At 49.6% G+C, this 17,616-nt stretch overlaps 1 protein-coding gene across 1 annotated transcript in view; it reads right to left on the reverse strand.

Annotated features, from left to right (window-relative positions):
- LOC125449681 (putative PIP5K1A and PSMD4-like protein) overlaps positions 1 to 17,616 on the reverse strand; it is a 54,254-nt gene that overhangs the window by 10,653 nt on the left and 25,985 nt on the right. Inside the window, exons 9-16 of the mRNA XM_059642979.1 lie at positions 17,363 to 17,586; positions 16,075 to 16,158; positions 15,361 to 15,409; positions 14,715 to 14,799; positions 8,592 to 8,744; positions 5,277 to 5,424; positions 4,174 to 4,251; positions 1,973 to 2,065 (exon numbers count right to left, since the gene is read on the reverse strand). Coding sequence (XP_059498962.1) covers positions 1,973 to 2,065; positions 4,174 to 4,251; positions 5,277 to 5,424; positions 8,592 to 8,744; positions 14,715 to 14,799; positions 15,361 to 15,409; positions 16,075 to 16,158; positions 17,363 to 17,586 — 914 coding nt within the window. The remainder of the gene's footprint in view (positions 1 to 1,972; positions 2,066 to 4,173; positions 4,252 to 5,276; positions 5,425 to 8,591; positions 8,745 to 14,714; positions 14,800 to 15,360; positions 15,410 to 16,074; positions 16,159 to 17,362; positions 17,587 to 17,616) is intronic.

Raw genomic sequence — 17,616 nt, forward strand, 5'->3', positions numbered from 1 at the left:
ACTCTTTGAGCAAGCCGAGCCAATATGACATTTTACTCTGCATAAGCTGCTATACAGATGCAAGTTGTTGCTATAGGTGCAGACTGTGTAAAGTGGCCATGCACGATTCCTGCCAATGGGAAGCAAAGATTCGAACAAAGAACGATTTGGCTCAGCTTCTGGACCGTGGAGAAATGGTGGATGCGTCAAGTCAAAATGGTGACAGCCTCTAGAAACCGGCTGTCGATCCTCCAACAAGACTCTCACGTATGAATGAGGGAGAAGAGGGTTAACACAGAGGGGAGAACGCAGGGAGAATGTACAGTGATGCCAAAGCCTGTGTCGGGGAGCGGGTGGTGAGAGAGAACTTACTTCACCATCCTTGCCATCAGCTGCCTCCAGAGGCTTTGGCAGGCATGGGGGTCGGGGGAGGACAGGCGATGCACAGATCCAGTACCTTCCCTCTGAGAACTGGCGCAGGGTTAGCAGAGAGTGGAAACAGAAGCAACGGCAAAAAAAAAAGACAGAGACAGAGAGATAGAGAAACACAGAAAGCAGAGGAGAGACTGAAAACAATTATGAGCTGTCTGCAGCACCACTGTCTGAGCCATGCACTCCCATTCCTATGTGAGCAGCACTCTCAAACTGCTCTCCCATTTCGACCCCATTTTAATGCTTCAAACTTGGCATCTTCTCACTAAACAGAGTTTGTTGAGCAGGGATTACAAACAAAAAGGTACCAAACGAAAACACCATGGACACTTACCACCTTGCAGACTCCGACCAGCAATCAGGACCATGTATAAGGGGCGGAAGAAATTGGTGCACATTTGAAGGGACCTCACAGCTGATCCCAGGACCCTCAAATCTGACTCTCTACAGCTCCAGGCATTCTCCTGCTGCTTCTGCGCCACAGCCTGCCTCCTCCTACCTCCCCAACCCCAACTGCACGCTCCTCTCCCGTACATTCCTGCTTCTCCGCCCTTCAATGCGTCTTGGCTATTGGCACCCACCATTGGTAGGGGGTCCCAGACCCCTGGAGCCACAAGAGCTGTGTCCTATCTCCCACTTAAAAAGGATAATCAAATTTCACCATCGAACCTCAGAATGTTTACGAGAGCCTCAGGATTAACAGGCCAGAGATGACAGCACTATGTCGTTGCACTTCCGATTGGATTCAGTCGCGGCTATCTTCTACAGACAGGCTTTTGTGCTCCTGAGATGCTGCTCAGCCTGCTGTGTCATCCCAGCCTCACATTTTATTATCTTGGATTCTCCAGCATCTGCAGTTCCCATTATCACTTCTACAGACAGGCCTTTAGTTTAAAGGGTCGGGGAGGCTGGGAATCAGGATGGAGAACACGGTGTGCAGGCTGGGAACAGAGGGGGAATGGCGAGCTGATAAAGCAGCCTGGAAGAGGGCCTCCTTTCGGAGGGAACGGCCAGGTGCTAGTGGCCGAGGTGCTGGGGGAAGGGAAGGGTTTAGCCAGCAAGACAGAGAATCAGAAGATGAGGACAAAATTAGTGCTGTTCAAACTAAAATGTGTTTGCACGAGCCTGTGTCGACCAGGATTTAAAGCAGCAAGTAGCCCCAGTGAACGAGCGAGAGTTTGCAATGTTACAGGGTGACGTCGATCAGTTGTAAAGCGGACAGTGTTACAAGGGAAGCCACAGTGTTAGTTCGCAAGTCCCAGACCTTGCCATTGGACAGCCAGAAGCAAGAGGGATGGGGATGGGGCCTGGGTGGATGGGACAGGGGAAGATGGGAAAGCCGCCCTGCTGTTCCATCTCTCCTCTGGGGCACGCTAAGCTCTGCGGGGCTCACCGGCCACAGAGAAGGGTCCACCTCGCCCCGCATTTGGGCTGGTTGAAGAGCGCTCCAGCGAAGCGGAGTGAACCAGAACAGAGAGGGGCCCCCCCAACCTCCCGAGCCCACCCTTGCCTCACCCAAGCACAGTACTTACGAAGCAGATCTCTGTTTCTAGCACACCGTCACGGCACCGGGTGCCCTCGCCTGCTTTTGACCCAATGCACGGCTCTGAAGGGAAGGTCCCCCGCCACTGGCTCTGAAACAATTGGGGGGATACTGACGAGGTGGGGGGAGGTTTTAACAAAGGGGAAAGGGGGAGCGAGAAGGAAGAAGAAAGGACAGGCATTAACCTCCTTCATGCTCAGCCACCATGTCCTCTGAGCTTTTCCTCACAAGACGAAAAACCTTTCGAAGGACCAAGTCAACCTCAGTGTGAATGGCCGGCTCTGCCTGGGACGTACCGTCAGTAAAAACTGTGAACACAGCCTGTAGAGTTCAGCCTAATCCCCTCATACAAAAAATTAGGAACAGAGGATTTTGGAGCAGCTAGCCATTCAGCCCCCTTGAGCCTGCCTGCCTCACCATCCAATACAGTCACGGCTGATCTGAACGCAGCCTCACCTTCACTGTCCTGCGCTGCTGCCCTCAAACTCACACCCCGTCCACCAAACCTCTATCTAACCCAACCTTCAAGACATTCAACTGCCTCGCCTTCACTGCCTCTCTGGAGGAAAGAGAATCCCTCCCGTGCTCTGTCTTAAAAGGGCGAATCCTCGTTTTAAAACTGGGTCACCTCAGCTCTCACACAACAGGGAATATCTGCACAGTACTGACCTCATCGAGTCCTCTCCAGATCTTACAGGTTTGCACTAAGATAGTTTCTCATTCTCCTAAACCCCAGTGGGTATGAGGCCACCTTATGCAAATCTTTTCCCAAGACAAACCCCTCCATCTCGGGGAAATAATTGGAGCAAACCATCGCTGAACGGCTCCCAATGCAACTGTACCTCCCAACCCCCCACCCCCCTCCCCCCCAAAAAAGACGGTGACCACTAACAGGATGGCAATCCAGATCTAGGCTCGCAACCAGGACAAAAATATCCCACCCTTCGCACTGCCGTCCTGGAGAGGCTACGTCGCAAGCCATAGGCTTTCCCAGTTTCGGAAACGTTGCTGAGGGTTGTGTCTCAGGAGCTGAGCAGCTCTGCTCACATTCATATCCAGAGGAACAGCGAGAAAGCAGCAGAAAGCTTGGGAAATCCAAAGTTCCACAGGCGGGCTGGAGAGTGGGGGCTGGTCCCTGAATACATTTTCAAGTACAGCAAGGCACCCAAATGCAGTGCTGACTTCACAGTGACACTGGGAAGGTGGTGTGCACATGGCCTTTTTGAGCCTGCTCCACTATTCAATGGTTGATGGCCTACTGTGAATCCACCTTACTCACCCATTCCTCGATGTCCTCAAAAAAATAAGCATCAATCTGTCTCCGATACACTCAAAGACGGAGTATTCTCAGCTCTCTGTGGTGTAGAATTCCACACATTCATCCCTCACCAGCTCAAATGACCAAACACTCACCGCGAGACAGCAACCCCTTAAGTTATACCTTCTCCAGCTGGGAGAGGGTGGGGGGTGGTCGGGAGACAAACAGGCCACCCTCCCAATATCCATCCCAACGCCAAAACTCTCCACGATGTTTCAATGAGACCATCTCTCACTCATACAGCCCCTCCATAGAATACCTGACTTCACGTGGTTGGGGGTGGTGAGGGAGAAACTGCTGACTGCTAATGGGGTGGGGGGGGGGGGGGGGGGGTGGGGTGGGCAGACCCGGACAGCGAAGGGGGTTTGGGGATGAACCGCTGACAGCTAAGTTTGGGGGGTGGGGGAGGAAAAGCGCTGACAGCTAAGTGAGGTGGGGGGGGGGGGAACGCTGACAGTTAAGTGGAAGGGGAAACGCTCTCAGCTAAGTTGGGGGGGGGGGGGGGGAAGAAACACTGACAGCAGAGGGTGGGGGGGTATAACGCTGACAGCTAAAGGGCGGGGGGGGGGGGGGGTGCAGGAAACGTGGATTCTGACCCCTCCATTCAAGAGGGGACAACCAGTCCTGCCAAACACAGACAGGCAATGCCCAAACAGGAACACCACGACCCTGTGGGGGTCAGTTACATGAGGGCACGCTCAACACTCACTAAACTGGTGAACAATGGGTGCTTTTTGTGGAAGAGAGGTCTCTCTGACTTTCTGTCACAAGGAGTCTAACACGCCCACCAGCACGGTGAGAAATTCAGCTGGTTCAACCAGGCTGGTCTCCCTGTTCAGCTTTAAGGTGCATGTGCCCCACAGAGCCAGAGTCCCAGTGAGTCACTCCACCCCAGACTCACCTTTCCACGCTGCTGGCGACCTGTGTGTTGGGTTGTGGATCAGTGTGATCAGCCGCTTGCACGTCCAACCCTACGGCCCTGCAACAAGACCACGCCAAACATCAGGATGCCCAATTCACACAACAGGCAAGGCACTGCTTTGAAATAATACTTATTCAGGGGCCTTAACAGCATCTTGCCGCACTTTTAACGAGGTAAAAATGTTGTAAGGAGTTTCACGACCATGCTAGCAAAGGAAATTTAAACTCAAGGCACCACAGTGGAGATTCAGGACAGATGTCCAAAATGATTGATCCAGGATGCTGTTCTTAAGGAGGGGGGAAAATAATTTCAGAACTTAGAGCTCGAAGCGGAAGGCACATCAATCAGTGGGGGAGAGATAGGGACCAGGAGATAATCAGGAGACTGAAACTGGAGGTGGTGACAGAAGCAGGGGAGTGGCACAGCAGTTGGAGGTGGTGACAGAGATAGGGGAAGGGTGTAGAGGTTGGAGGTGGTGACAGAGAGGGGGAGGGAAGTAATTAGAGGAGCTCAGTGGGATCTTGAAGGGTTGTTACAGTGTGGTGGAATTTGAACGCAAAAAGTTGCTAAGTTGGGAACCTTTCTCGAAAAAAGTGAGGTTCAACCAAACTGGGAACCAACTGATGAGCAAAGGGGTTGATTTGGAATTGGGGGGGTTAGCTGACATTCAGTGACAGTCACGTTATGTCAGATGGAAAGGTGGTGGGGGATTAGAATGTCCCACCTTGGAGGGTAGCTGAGGCAGGAAAGCCCACCACTTCTAAAAAGTGTATGGGTAACATTCATGGCTATAGGCCGAGTGCTGGAAAGTGGAACTAGTGCAGATTTAGAATACTTTATCAGTGCAGACTTAATGGGCCAAAGGGCCTGGTCGGTCATGTACGAATCTATCAGAGACCGCCAAGCAGCAAACAAGTCAACACAGGATCAACTGCAGTGCAGAAAACAGGCAAAAACTTCCAGTGAAAAATACAGAGAGCAGTAGGAAACAACTGGATAACTGCTGAAAAAGAGCAGGCACAGCAAATGCGATGGGCTGAATGGCGGCCGCCTCCTGCACTGCGAGATTTAACACGACTAACCTGGAGACTGGAGAGTTTGTTCCTGTGCTGTCGAACCCTCCATGTTCCGCAAGCGATGAGTTGGACAAAGTGGTTGCTGCTGAAACACTAGCAGCCTCGTCTAGTGGTGGGGTCCTGGGTAGGATGTCAGGGCGCCCCTGATACGATCCTGCCAGAAGGGGACAAAGGTCAATGTCACCATTTAACAGCAAGTACAGGACACTAACTGAAACGACACCCGCCACCTCCAGCCTCACCCACACCCACAGTTGCGCCTGGCCCAGACAAAGGGAGCGCCAGCTGTGGCAGAGAGGAGAGCACGCTCACGCGTGCGTTCCACACCCACTCCTGAGATGTGACCACAAAACCCAGGCCAGCCCATTCCTGCACTGCCTCTGCACTCCTGCAGTCTCCTTTTTTTGAGGAAGGAGTGGGAAGAGATCTGCCCTGTGTCCTCAAATCACAAGGTTCATACTAGAAATAGCATCCCATTTAAAAAAAAAGGCATGGGTCTGGTGCAAACAACATAGCACTTACTAACAAGAATTTTGTGTTATACAATTAGAAATCAGGTCTTGGGTAGTGTTGTAGAACAGAGAGACTCAAGGGTTCAGATACGTAATTTTCTGAAGTTTGTGTCATATGTAGACATTTAGCACGTGTGCCTTTAATGCTCAGACCTTCGAGTATAGGAGTTGGGACGTCTTGCTGAGGGGGTATAGGATGTTAGTGAGGCCTCTTCAGGAGCAGTGTCCAGTTCTGGTCACCCAGTTGTAGGAAGCATATTATTAAGCTGGAGGGGGTTCAGAAGAGATTTACCACAATGTTGCCAGGAATGGAGGGTTTGAGTTATGGGTTGAGGCTGAATTCCGTGCGCGCCCCCTCCACCGCCACAACTGGAGCGTAGCAGTTTGAGGGATGACCTTACAGAAGTTTATAAAATCATGAGGGACATAGTTAAGGCGAATGGCAGGTGTCTATTCCCTAGGGTGGGGGATGCAAGACTAGCGAGCATATTTTTAGGATGAGAGGAGAAAGATTTGGAAAAAATTAGACATGAGGGGCAATCTTTTTTAAAAAAAAAATTGCAGGGGAATGAACTTCCAGAGGAAGTGGCAGATGTGGACAGTTACAAAGTTTAAAAGACATTTAGATAAGTACATGAATAAGGTAGGTTTGGAGGGGTGTCAGCCAGGAGCAGGCAGGTGGGACTAGTTGTGTTTGGGATTATTTTTGGCACAGAACTGGTCGGACTGAAGGGTCTGTTTCCATCCTGTATGACTCTATAACGAGATTAAGCCATTCTACTCTCCAATCCTACACCACCATTCAATTAGACCATGGTTGATCTGACTGGGGTCGCAACTCCACTTCCAGTTGATCCCCCCAATCATCTACCAAGAACCGAGCAAATAAATAAATTCCATCTCCCAGCCTCCACCATCTTCAGGGTAAGAGAATTTTACAGGCTGACAAACCTCAGGAAAAGACAAGACAACTTATCGCCACCTTAAAGGGTAACCCTCTTATTTGTAACTGTGTCCCCTTGTTCTAGTCTCTCCCACGAAGGGAAAACATCCTCTCAGCACCCGCTCTGTCAAGCTCTCACAGCATTTTAAATTCTAATAAATTCTTCGACTCCAACAGGTAATGGTCCAACTGCATATTCTTTAAGGATAAGCCTCCAAGCCAGCCATACATTATCGTTACCCCTCTGTGTGCAGACTGAGTGGCACACTTTGTACGTTATAATAGCGAGTGCAGCCAATTTCTTTGAAACCCAAATTGTTTTGAGATGTCTAGAGTTTGTGAAGGATGCCATCTAAATGCAAATCTTTCTGAACAGTACAAAGACAGCTGCTCTGCACAGCAACACCTTGACCAAGGTCAATCAGTAGTATATAATTCCCTTTTGAAATTTTGTACTCCTGCATCTGTCCTGCTGTGTGCAAGGTGTAAACTTTTGTAATGCATTTGCGCGCTTCAGCAAGATTCAGATCCGTTTTTTATTTGGAAAACAGCACACTCCATAAGGAACACCGGGACTGTGCCTCCAGTAAGGACCCAGAATTAAGGTCCCGTCTGCAGTGACAGGCAGATTTCCTTGTGAGCTTGTTTTCACTCCAAAGACACTTCTAACACCAATGAGTTACAACACGCCACAGGTGACCACTGCTGAGATTTAAGCCACTTGTAAGCAATGTCTAAAATCAGTGGGGTGCCCAAACAGGAGCTTCAGGTAGACTTCTCCAGGGTGGCATTGCTGCCTCAGAGCGTCGAGGACCTGGATTCAATTCCACTCTCTGTCTGTGTGGAGTTTGCACATTCTCATTGCGTCTCCAAGTGCTCAGGTTTCCACCTACAGTCCAGCGATGTGCAGGTGAGGGTGGGTTGGCCATGTTAAATTGCCCCGTAGTGTCCAGGGATATGCAGGCTGGGTGGATTAGCCACGGGAAATGCATGGTTACAGGGAAAGGGTAGAGGGATAGGTCTGGGAGAGATGTTCTTTCAAGGGTTAGTGTAGGGACCCTGCGATTCTGCATGGATCCATACAGAGCTGCTCCACAGCGGATCTCCCAGCTTCACAGGGACATGGCCAACAACCAGGCACGCAAGGAGAGCAACCAGAGGTTAGGATGGAGAAGTTGGTTCTAAAGGGGGGATAACACAAGGATAGGAGAAAGAGAAAGAATGAAGCAATAAGAATCAGGGATGGAATTGCAAAATGTAGGGCCCCTCAGCATCAGAAAGCATGGTGGCATTTGGAGGCAACAGCAGTGGTGGGGTGGGAGAGCTAGATGTAGGGAAAGAGGAGATACCAGACTGGACGAGTGCACAGAGCCATACAGAATTCTGAGAAGGGTCACTGAACCCGAAACATTAACTCTCCCTAGGTCTCTCGTCTACAACAGTACCCAGGGCCCTAATTTTAAATTGTATAAGTCCTGCCCTTATTTGTTTTACAAATGGAATACTTTGCATTTATCCAAATTAAACACCTGAGATTAAGTTATACTGCAGAGATGGGAGAGTGCAGAAAATGTCACACAGTGACAGCAACAACTGCAGATGCTGGAAGAACAGAGCAGGCCCAGCGACATTAAAGGAGGAGAGTTGACAATTCAGGCCTGGACGCTTCATTAGGACTCCTGAAGAAGGGTCCTGGCCCAAAACGCCAACTCTCCTGCTCTGATGCTGCCTGACTTGCTGCGTTCCCCCAGCTCCACGCTGTACAGAGTACAAAAAGTGTGCTGAGATTCTCTACCCCACCCTCCCATGGTTTGTGGTCCAGCATGGCGGCAATGCCAACCACCTGATCTTCACCCGCGCCATTACCTGGTTCAATAACCGCTTCAGTGACCTCCTTGTCAACCGTCTGCAATCTCACCTCCTCTGCCAGGGTTGGAGGTGGTTGGCTGGCCCCTCCCACTGGTGCCCGGCGTGTGGATGCCATCCCAATTCGGCTCTTCTTCGATGGGGATGGTTTGACTGTGTTAAAAACGAGAAAACAATTAGCAGCACAAACTGGCATCTGCTTATAAGAAGATGAGGTCTCAATCTGGCACCAGCTGGAACCCCTTCATCCCACCATGACCATGGTCCTGGCAGTGAATGGCAATACCGTGTCAGGAAACGCAGGCCCCTTTAAGGGTGAGCCAAAAACAGGGGATGCTCTTTGGAGTCCGGACTTAAGATGACCCTTGTTTTTGAGGGGCCTCTTGTGGCTCAGTGGTACAGTCCCTACCTCTGGGTCAGGAAACATGGGTTTGAGCGCCACCTGCTCCAGAGGTGTGTCAGAACGTTTCTGAACTGCCTGGCTTAAAATAAAAGGAGGGATTTTATCCTTGACTGCCTCTTTTTTGTGCCCGCATGCACTTCGAAATTAGTATGTGGTATGCATCAGCACCCACAAGGTCTTTAGAGGGGTGGGCAGCACACGAACTGGGGGTTTGGGGAAATTGGTTGGCAGTGATGGGTTGGACCGAAAGGTCTGTTTCCACGCTGTGCGACTCTGTGACACCAATTCCATTTCGGAGTTAGTCCCCTCCTTCCTTCCCCAGCTTTCTTGCATTGCCCCAGTGTTGCTCCCACTCCAAAAGCTTATGCTTTCAAATAAACCTATGTCCTGGTGTCGTGAGATTTTATTTGACCTTGTCCAAACCAGTCCAACACCAGCACATCCACATCATTTGCTCTTTATCATTGCGCTTTAATTCCAAAGCTGGGTGATCTGGTCCTTTATAACATTAAAAGAAACGAGCTGGCATTTTCATCAGTAGCGGGGTTTCTGGATTAGTTAAGGACATTGAAGGGGGGTGGGTGGGGAGAGTAGGAACTGAAACTTGTACTGAACAATCGTTTCACAATTAAACAGTTGAAAAGCTCCAAATGTCTTGTGCTGATTCAGCAGGGGGGCACCTCTGTATCAAATACTGAATAACAATCCCACTGTCCGCCGTGAAAGCAACTTCCCTGCACCCTGAGATTACCGTGCACTCTCTCTGATCACGAACATTTCAGCTCAGCGCTGCTCAGATGCAACAGCTGCGGCATGGGGTGAACAAACCAGAGATTGTGGGTTCAATCCAGTCGGGGCAAACGCAATTTGATTTGATTTATTATTGTCACACGGGTACAGGGAAAAGCATTATTTTGCTTGGTGGAGAAGGCACATTAGAATTCCCTCCCTAACAGTATTGTGGATCAACCCATTGCAGCAGTTCAAGAAGGCAGCTCACCAACCCCTTCTCAAGGGCACCTAGGGATAGGCAAGAAATGCTGGCCCAGCTGGGAACACCCACATCCCACAAGTGAGTAGGAAATAGAAAACATGGCCTAACAGCCTTCACCGATCGTGGCAATGATTATAAAAGTTGACAAGTCATGTCGCAGCTGTAAATAAAAATTACTTAGTTAGGCCACATTTGGAGTACGGTGTGTAGTTCCGGTCACAACCCCGTTGGAAGGAGAGGCTGCAGAAGAGGTATACCAGGACATTGCCTGGATTGGAGTATATTAGCCACAAGAGGAGGTTGGACAAACTTTCATGTTCTATGAAAAAAATCCGAGACTGAGGGATGTAGAAAATTACAAGAGGTGTGGATAGGGCTGGATTGTCAGGAGTCTTTTTCCTGGGTTGGAAATGTCAGATACTAGGTATGAGATGAGGGGGGAGAAGTTTAAAGGGGACAAGTGCTTTTTCTTATTTTAAAAAAAAGGTGATAAGATTCCTGGAACATGCTGCCAGGGGCAGTGGGGGGACATGTTAGCAGAAGCAGATACAACAGCAACATTCGAGAGGCATTTAGACAGATACATGGACAGGCAGGGGATAGAGGGACATAGACCAAGTACAGGCAGACGGGATGAGTTTTGAGCATCGTGGCAGGCATGGTGGTCTGAAGGAGCTGTGCTGTACTGTACTGTTCTAGGTCAGTCACTAGTTTGCTAGCCTACTTCAATATGAGCCTGCCGCTCGGATCCAGTCCCACGTGGCCTGGTCTGCCTGCATGGAAATAGGCCACGAAACACTGAGAAACAAGCAGGATAATTCTGTGCCCTGGACTTATATTTCTGTTAAAAAAAAACTTGCCTCCAGCTGAGATTTGACAGACCAGGCTTGCTCAGAGAGGGAGGGAGAAAGACAGTCGCGTGTGAGGAACACAAGTGGGGTGGACAGCCTGCTGGAATGCAAAGAGTTGTGCCAGCGAAGCACGAGAACATGGCTGGAGCCCACGTTTCACACAATGTGGGCTCAGTTTTCCCATCCGTTTGGGCCCCAGGAGCAGGCAAACACTTGCCCCGCTCACCATCTGTACAGCCGCTGCTTGGCATTCAGAACAGTGGCGAGAGTTGCACTGCCCAAAGCTATCAGCCTTGCAATCGTCAGACCAAAACGCAAGAATTCCAAACATCAAAAGGTCACACAGTTTACACCACAACAGGGGATTTAAAAGAGAAGGTGCCATTGGCTTGGCAAATCAACTCTGATTGGCAAGTCACTTGACATGGAGGAAGTGCCATGCTAACTGTGCAGCACTGCAGGCCTGAACAATCTATTTCGTTTGCGGAGAACAGGCCCCTGCAGATGAACGCGCAGCGCTTTCACTGAGCGAGCTCCCCGTTCCCAGAAATTTACAATCCTTGCGTGTCCTGACGAGAGCAACGTGACCAGCTCTGGCAACGTGCCTCTCTCTTTGGGAATATTCCAGGAGCATTTTCACTCTGCAACTGCTTAAAAATTTTGCAAAACTTGAGTGCAGTGTCACCTACTTGCTCTACCTCATCTTCTTTCCTACTCTTCTCAAACATGGTGTTGTTCTGCACTAAGTGCCTTGACCCTTCACCTAGGTTTCTCAATAAAAAACACATTGAACAGAGACAGAATGCTAGGTGACAAATCTTAATTCTTTACCATAATCGCATCAACATAACAAGATAAAAAGTAAGATAACAAAGTCTGAAGGCGGATGAGCACAGCAGGCCAAGCAGCATCTCAGGAGCACAAAAGCTGACGTTTCGGGCCTAGACCCTTCATCAGAGAGGGGGGCGGGGAGAGGGGTCTGAAATAAATAGGGAGAGGGGGGGAGGCGGATTGAAGTTGGAGAGAAAAGAAGATAGGTGGAGAGGAGAGTATAGGTGGGGAGGTAGGGAGGAGATAGGTCAGTCCAGGGAGGACGGACAGGTCAAGGATGCGGGATAAGGTTAGTAGGTAGGAAATGGAGGTGCGGCTTGAGGTGGGAGGAGGAGATAGGTGAGAGGAAGAACAGGTTAGGGAGGCAGAGACAGGCTGGGCTGGTTTTGGGATGCAGTGGGGGGGAAGGGGAGATTTTGAAGCTTGCGAAGCCCACATTGATACCATTGGGCTGCAGGGTTCCCAAGCGGAATATGAGTTGCTGTTCCTGCAACCTTTGGGTGGCATCATTGTGGCACTGCAGGAGGCCCATGATGGACATGTCGTCTGAGGAATGGGAGGGGGAGTTAAAATGGTTCGCGACTGGGAGGTGCAGTTGTTTATTGTGAACCGAGCGGAGGTGTTCTGCAAAGCGGTCCCCAAGCCTCCGCTTGGTTTCCCCAATGTAGAGGTAGCCACATCAGGTACAATGGATACAGTATACCACATTGGCAGATGTGCAAGTGAACATCTGCTTGATATGGAAAGTCATCTTGGGGCCTGGGACGGGGATGAGGGAGGAGGTGTGGGGGTAAGTGTAGCACTTCCTGCGGTTGCAGGGGAAGGTGCCAGGTGTGGTGGGGTTGGAGGGGAGTGTGGAGCGGACAAGGGAGTCACGGAGAGAGTGGTCTCTCCAGAAGGCAGAGAAGGGTGGGGATGGAAAAATGCCTTGGGTGGTGGGGTCGGATTGTAAATGGCGGAAGTGTTGGAGGATAATGCGTTGTATCCGGAGGTTGGTGGGGTGGTGTGTGAGAACGAGGGGGATCCTCTTGGGGCGGTTGTTGCGGTGGCGGGGTGTGAGGGATGTGTTGCAGGAGACGAAGGGCGTGCGTGACCACTGTGGGGGGGGGGGGGGGGGGGGGTGGAGAAGAGGAGTTGCGGTCCTTGAAGAACATGGACATCTGGGATGTGCGGGAGTGGAATGCCTCATCCTGGGAGCAGATGCAGCGGAGGTGAAGGAATTGGGAATACCAGATGGAATTTGGAAACTGATGTCCATTTCAAGCCCACCAACTCCCACAGCTACCTAGACTTTACCTCCGCCCGCCCACCCACCCTCCTGCAACATTCCATCACCTATTCCCAATTCCTTTGCTTCTTCAGTGTAGGGGGCTGGAGGGGGTGACAGAGATAGGGAGGGGGTGTAGGGGGTGACAGAGATAGGGTGGGGGTGTAGGGGGCCTGAGGAGGTGACACAGTTAGGGAAAGGGTGTAGGCACTTGTCAGTTACCAGAAAAGTGGACAGATTTGTGGTGTCAGAGCAGTGTGTTGCAGGATCTAAAATGCCACGGCTTTCAGCATCCCAGAAATTAAGTGGGTAGAATTTCTGCTCATCCAGTTGTAGAGCATCCTGCCGATCCTGGGACGGTACAGGATGTTGAGAATAGGTGGCAAACAGAGCTGGACGCTGTCTTTGCTTGTGTAGGCATTTTGCTGCTTTTCTTTCGAAGAGGACGATTAATTTTTGTTTTGGAGGGGAGGGTTGCAGGCTGTCTGTTTCATGGCCTTCACAATATCACAGAAATTATTATTGGACAAGCAGGCCATTCAGCCCATCAGCATTTACAAGGCTTTTCTGACAGACCCGTGTGTCTGGTCAGGTAGATCCCACAGGGAAATAATCGGAAATGAGCCTTATCTTGTCGAATGAGCTTGACAGACTGAGTGGGTTTCTGCTACAGCAAGTGTATCACACCCCAATCCTCTGGGTGTGTGTCTATACAGCTTTCTCCCTTAAATGCATTCATTAAATAAATTCTACATTTGCCCTGCTCTCCAGCTGATGGTTCTCTTGGCTTCCCAACTGGATTTATGAACAACCATCTCATGAACCCCTCAGTTCCAGTCTCTCTCTCACAAGTACGGTTGATCAACCTGGTTGTTCCCCTCATCTCTCTCTTTTGTAGTGAAAAGAACCTGAAACCATTCAGCCCCTCCTGACGGCACAGGCCCATCCCTCTGTGATTATGCTGCGACTTTAACAGGTTATTTTGTTCTGTTTGATTTTGAAGAGGGGTTGTAAGGCAGAGGTTCCCAGCAGTCTACCAAAACCGCCTGAGCAAACAGCTTGGAAGGCCTTGTGGCATTTGTCTACAGTTGGAACAATAGAAGGGGCCTGGATGGGTGTGGCCAGCTCTCACTTGCTAGTGTTTTTTTTAAAAAATGTTTGTAGGTTCAGCAGTTGCTACTGTGAGCCTTGAGGAAATGGAGGCTGCTTTTCCCCTCTCTCGATTCCAGCCAACAGCTAGGGGTATCTTGTCCGAGGCTGCTGGAATGCATGTGAAACAAACTCCGTTTTTCTGAATTTACCTTTTTGTCACAGCGTGTGTTTATGGGCTGTTACTACACTGGAACAGGTAATTAGTAATGGTTACTGTGTCTATTATTCTGTTAAGTTTTCCAACGGAGTGAAGTTATTCTAAATTCCTCTTCCTTTAGCTGTAATTTATCTATATAGTGTTTAAATAAATGGTGTTTTGCTTAATGTGGAGGATTTAGACAAGTGACATTACATCTGGTTAAGGCACTTTACATTAGCGTTAAAACAGGATAAAGTTAGGGGCTGGGATACCTTCCTAAAATATATAGAGGGTGTTCTGATCTGGTCCATAACACCTCCCACCAGACATCACCTCATAGCCTCCAAACACAGATCCTCCAGTGGCAGGATGAAAGTATTACATTTCTCACTATGGACTGAGGGACATGTAAACCAGAAGATATATCAAAAGGAAGCAGACAGGCCCGACAGCTTTTCAGATTAAAACTGAAAAATGGATATTTACGGGGTATCTTTTTGAAGACTGTGTTGCACATGAAACGCTGAAATCGCTCGGCATAAAAACCTGGCCTGTGCACCGATACTGTATCCTGAAACAAAGCGAGAGACAGAGAGGAGATAGGTTACCAGCAGGAAAAGACTGAGTCCAACAAACACCAACCAATGCATGAGTAAATACCCATTATAGCTACTCCTAAGGGTGAGACAGGCGGCACTGCATCCTCCTCCATCAAAATGCCTGTCTCTCCTGCAGCCTTGATGGGAATAAATACAAGAGGAAGTACTGGAGGGTCAGTAACCAGAAGCTGAAGAAATCAGGTAAGAGAATGAGGACAATATTTTCAAGATTGAGAGCTCTAAAATGTGTGCCAAGAGGGGGCAGAAACAGATTCAACAGGAACTTTCAGAAAGGAAATCAGATGGGGAAGAGAGTCAGGAAGTGGGGCTAACTTAAAAAGCTCTACCAAAGGGCTAGAATAGACACAAAGGATCAATTGCCACCCTCCCCCAACTCAACACAGCAGTCTAGATTTTGCTTCATTCAGCAAACACATTTTAAATTCATGCTGAAGTCCATTTTGTGACAGAACTGCCAGTGGCACCAGGGCAGCCCTACTTTTATAGAGACAGGACCAGTCCTTCCTACTCACCCCATCATGTACAAGGGCCTTCCAAGAGTGTTCCAGCTTCTTTATAAATCTAAAACAGTGGGGGGAAGACAATGTTACAGTGGAACAAAACACACGGACAAGGGTTTTCAACATGGCACATCGGGAGTGAACTACTGCATCATGAGTCCTTTAACACCAAATCCAGCTCACACTCCAGTCCAGTAAAAGGGCTGTAATGGAGCATCAGACAGAATTAAACAAGGAGATACATCAGGATATATAGGAGAGGTAGCAAACGTTTGAGTGAGGTGGGGGTAAGAGATTGGGAGGGGATGTAAGGGCCAGAGGTGGTGACAGAGATAGGGATGGGGCATAGGGGACTGGAGGAGGTGACAGATGGTGGGCAATGTAGCAGCTGCAGGAGGTTACAGAGATAGACGGTTGTGTAGTGGCTAGAGTCGGTTACAGAAGTAGATGGTGGTATCGCAACTGGAAGGGTTTATAGAGACAGAGTGCAGTGTAGTGGCTAGAGGAGATGACAGAGGTAGGGGTGTTGACGCTGGAGGAGGTGACAGAGGTAGGGAGGGGTGTTGATGCTGGAGGAGGTGACAGAGATAGGTAAGGGGCGAGGGCTCTGGAGCAATTTTAACACAACAATGAGAATCTGTAATCCCAGGTATCATTAGATCAGGAGTCAAAGTGATGAATTCCAGAAATGTCAGTGTTAGGACAGAAATTTTTGAAGCCACTTACCTATATGATTGTAAGATGTCTATAATGCCAATGTACAACATAAGGCGCTCGCCTTTGGAGTTCCGAGCTGGGATTCCCCCCATTCTGAAACAACACAATGAACAGAATCATCCTTCAGATTCAAATAACACTGCCTATCTGCCACCAAGGTCTGTGTGCTAAATTCCACGAAGCACTTGCTTTTTTCCCCCTAGTATTTTTTACAAACTCAGGATGAATACTGCATTCAATTCTGGTTTCCCTGCTCTGGGAAAGATATACTTAAATTTAAAAGTATACAGAAAAAGAATTACAAGGAAGTTGCCAGGGTTGGAGGGTTTGAGCTATAGAGAAGTGCTGAATAGGTTGGGGCTATGTTCCCTGGAGCGTTGGAGGCTGAGGGGTGACCTAAAAGAGGTTAATAAAATCATGAGGGACACGGATAGGGTGAATAGTCAATGTCTTTTCCCCAGGTGGGGGAGTCAGAAACTAGAGGAGCATAGGTTTAAGGTGAGAGGGGAAAGATTTAAAAGGGACCTGAGGGGGAACTTTTTTTTACATGGAGGGTGGTGTGTGTATGGAATGAGCTGTCAGGTGGAGGAGGAGGAGGCTGGTACAATTACAACATTTAAAAGGCATCTGGATGGGTACATGAATAGGAAGGACTTACAGGAATACAGGCCAAATTCTGGCAAATGGGACTAGATTAGCAGAGATAAATGTGGAGCTGGAGAAGCACGGCAGGCAGGCAGGCAGCATCAGAGATGCAGGAAAGCTGACATTTTGGGTCAGGACCGTTCTTCAGAAACAGGACCCCATTTCTGAAGAAGGGTCCCAAATCGAAACCTCAACTTGCCTACTCCTCTGACTCTGCCTGGCCTGCTGTGCTCCTCCAGTTCTCCTCTGTGTTATCTCTGACTCCAGCATCAGCAGTTCTTCCTATCTCCAAATCAGTGGGGTCACTGCTTTTACGAAGAGAACATGGCAAGCAGTTGGTGCACAGGAAGCTCCCGTGAGTGTATGGTTTTTTAAAAAAAATGTCTTTTAAAAAGACAAAACAGGACTTCTGCAAGCATCACCACTAGCCTCCCCCGCCCACCACCACCATCCCAAGTCAGTACCAACACGGTGCTCACAGGCTCTTCGAGACCAACTATGAGTGGAGGTCACCCCTACAGTGGAGTGACGCCAGCTCAAGGGACCTTCCAAGTCCGTGTGAAGCGATAGGATCTAACACCCTGAACTTAACCCTGCTTCCTGTCCAACCCAGAGCACACTCTAGACGACAGGGCACAAGACACAAACTCACAGTTCATCCGTCTCTCCTGTTCCCCCCAGTCTCGATTCGCCCTGGATGGCCTCCACTGCCGTCGAGTACAGGGACCGCTGGCCTGCCGGTCTCCGGGCATCCGACGGGCCGATACCATCTGTGCCACCCTGGGGCCCCTCAGCCCCCCGCTCCCGGCTGGCAATATCCATGTTGTGGATCCCGACCAGCAAGCTGTAGTCCATGATTTTGAAGCTCTGAAGCACCTACAATCGGGAATGCAGCAGTTTGAGAGA

The sequence above is a fragment of the Stegostoma tigrinum genome, chromosome 47, assembly GCF_030684315.1.
Source record: "Stegostoma tigrinum isolate sSteTig4 chromosome 47, sSteTig4.hap1, whole genome shotgun sequence".
Lineage (NCBI taxonomy): Eukaryota > Metazoa > Chordata > Chondrichthyes > Orectolobiformes > Stegostomatidae > Stegostoma > Stegostoma tigrinum.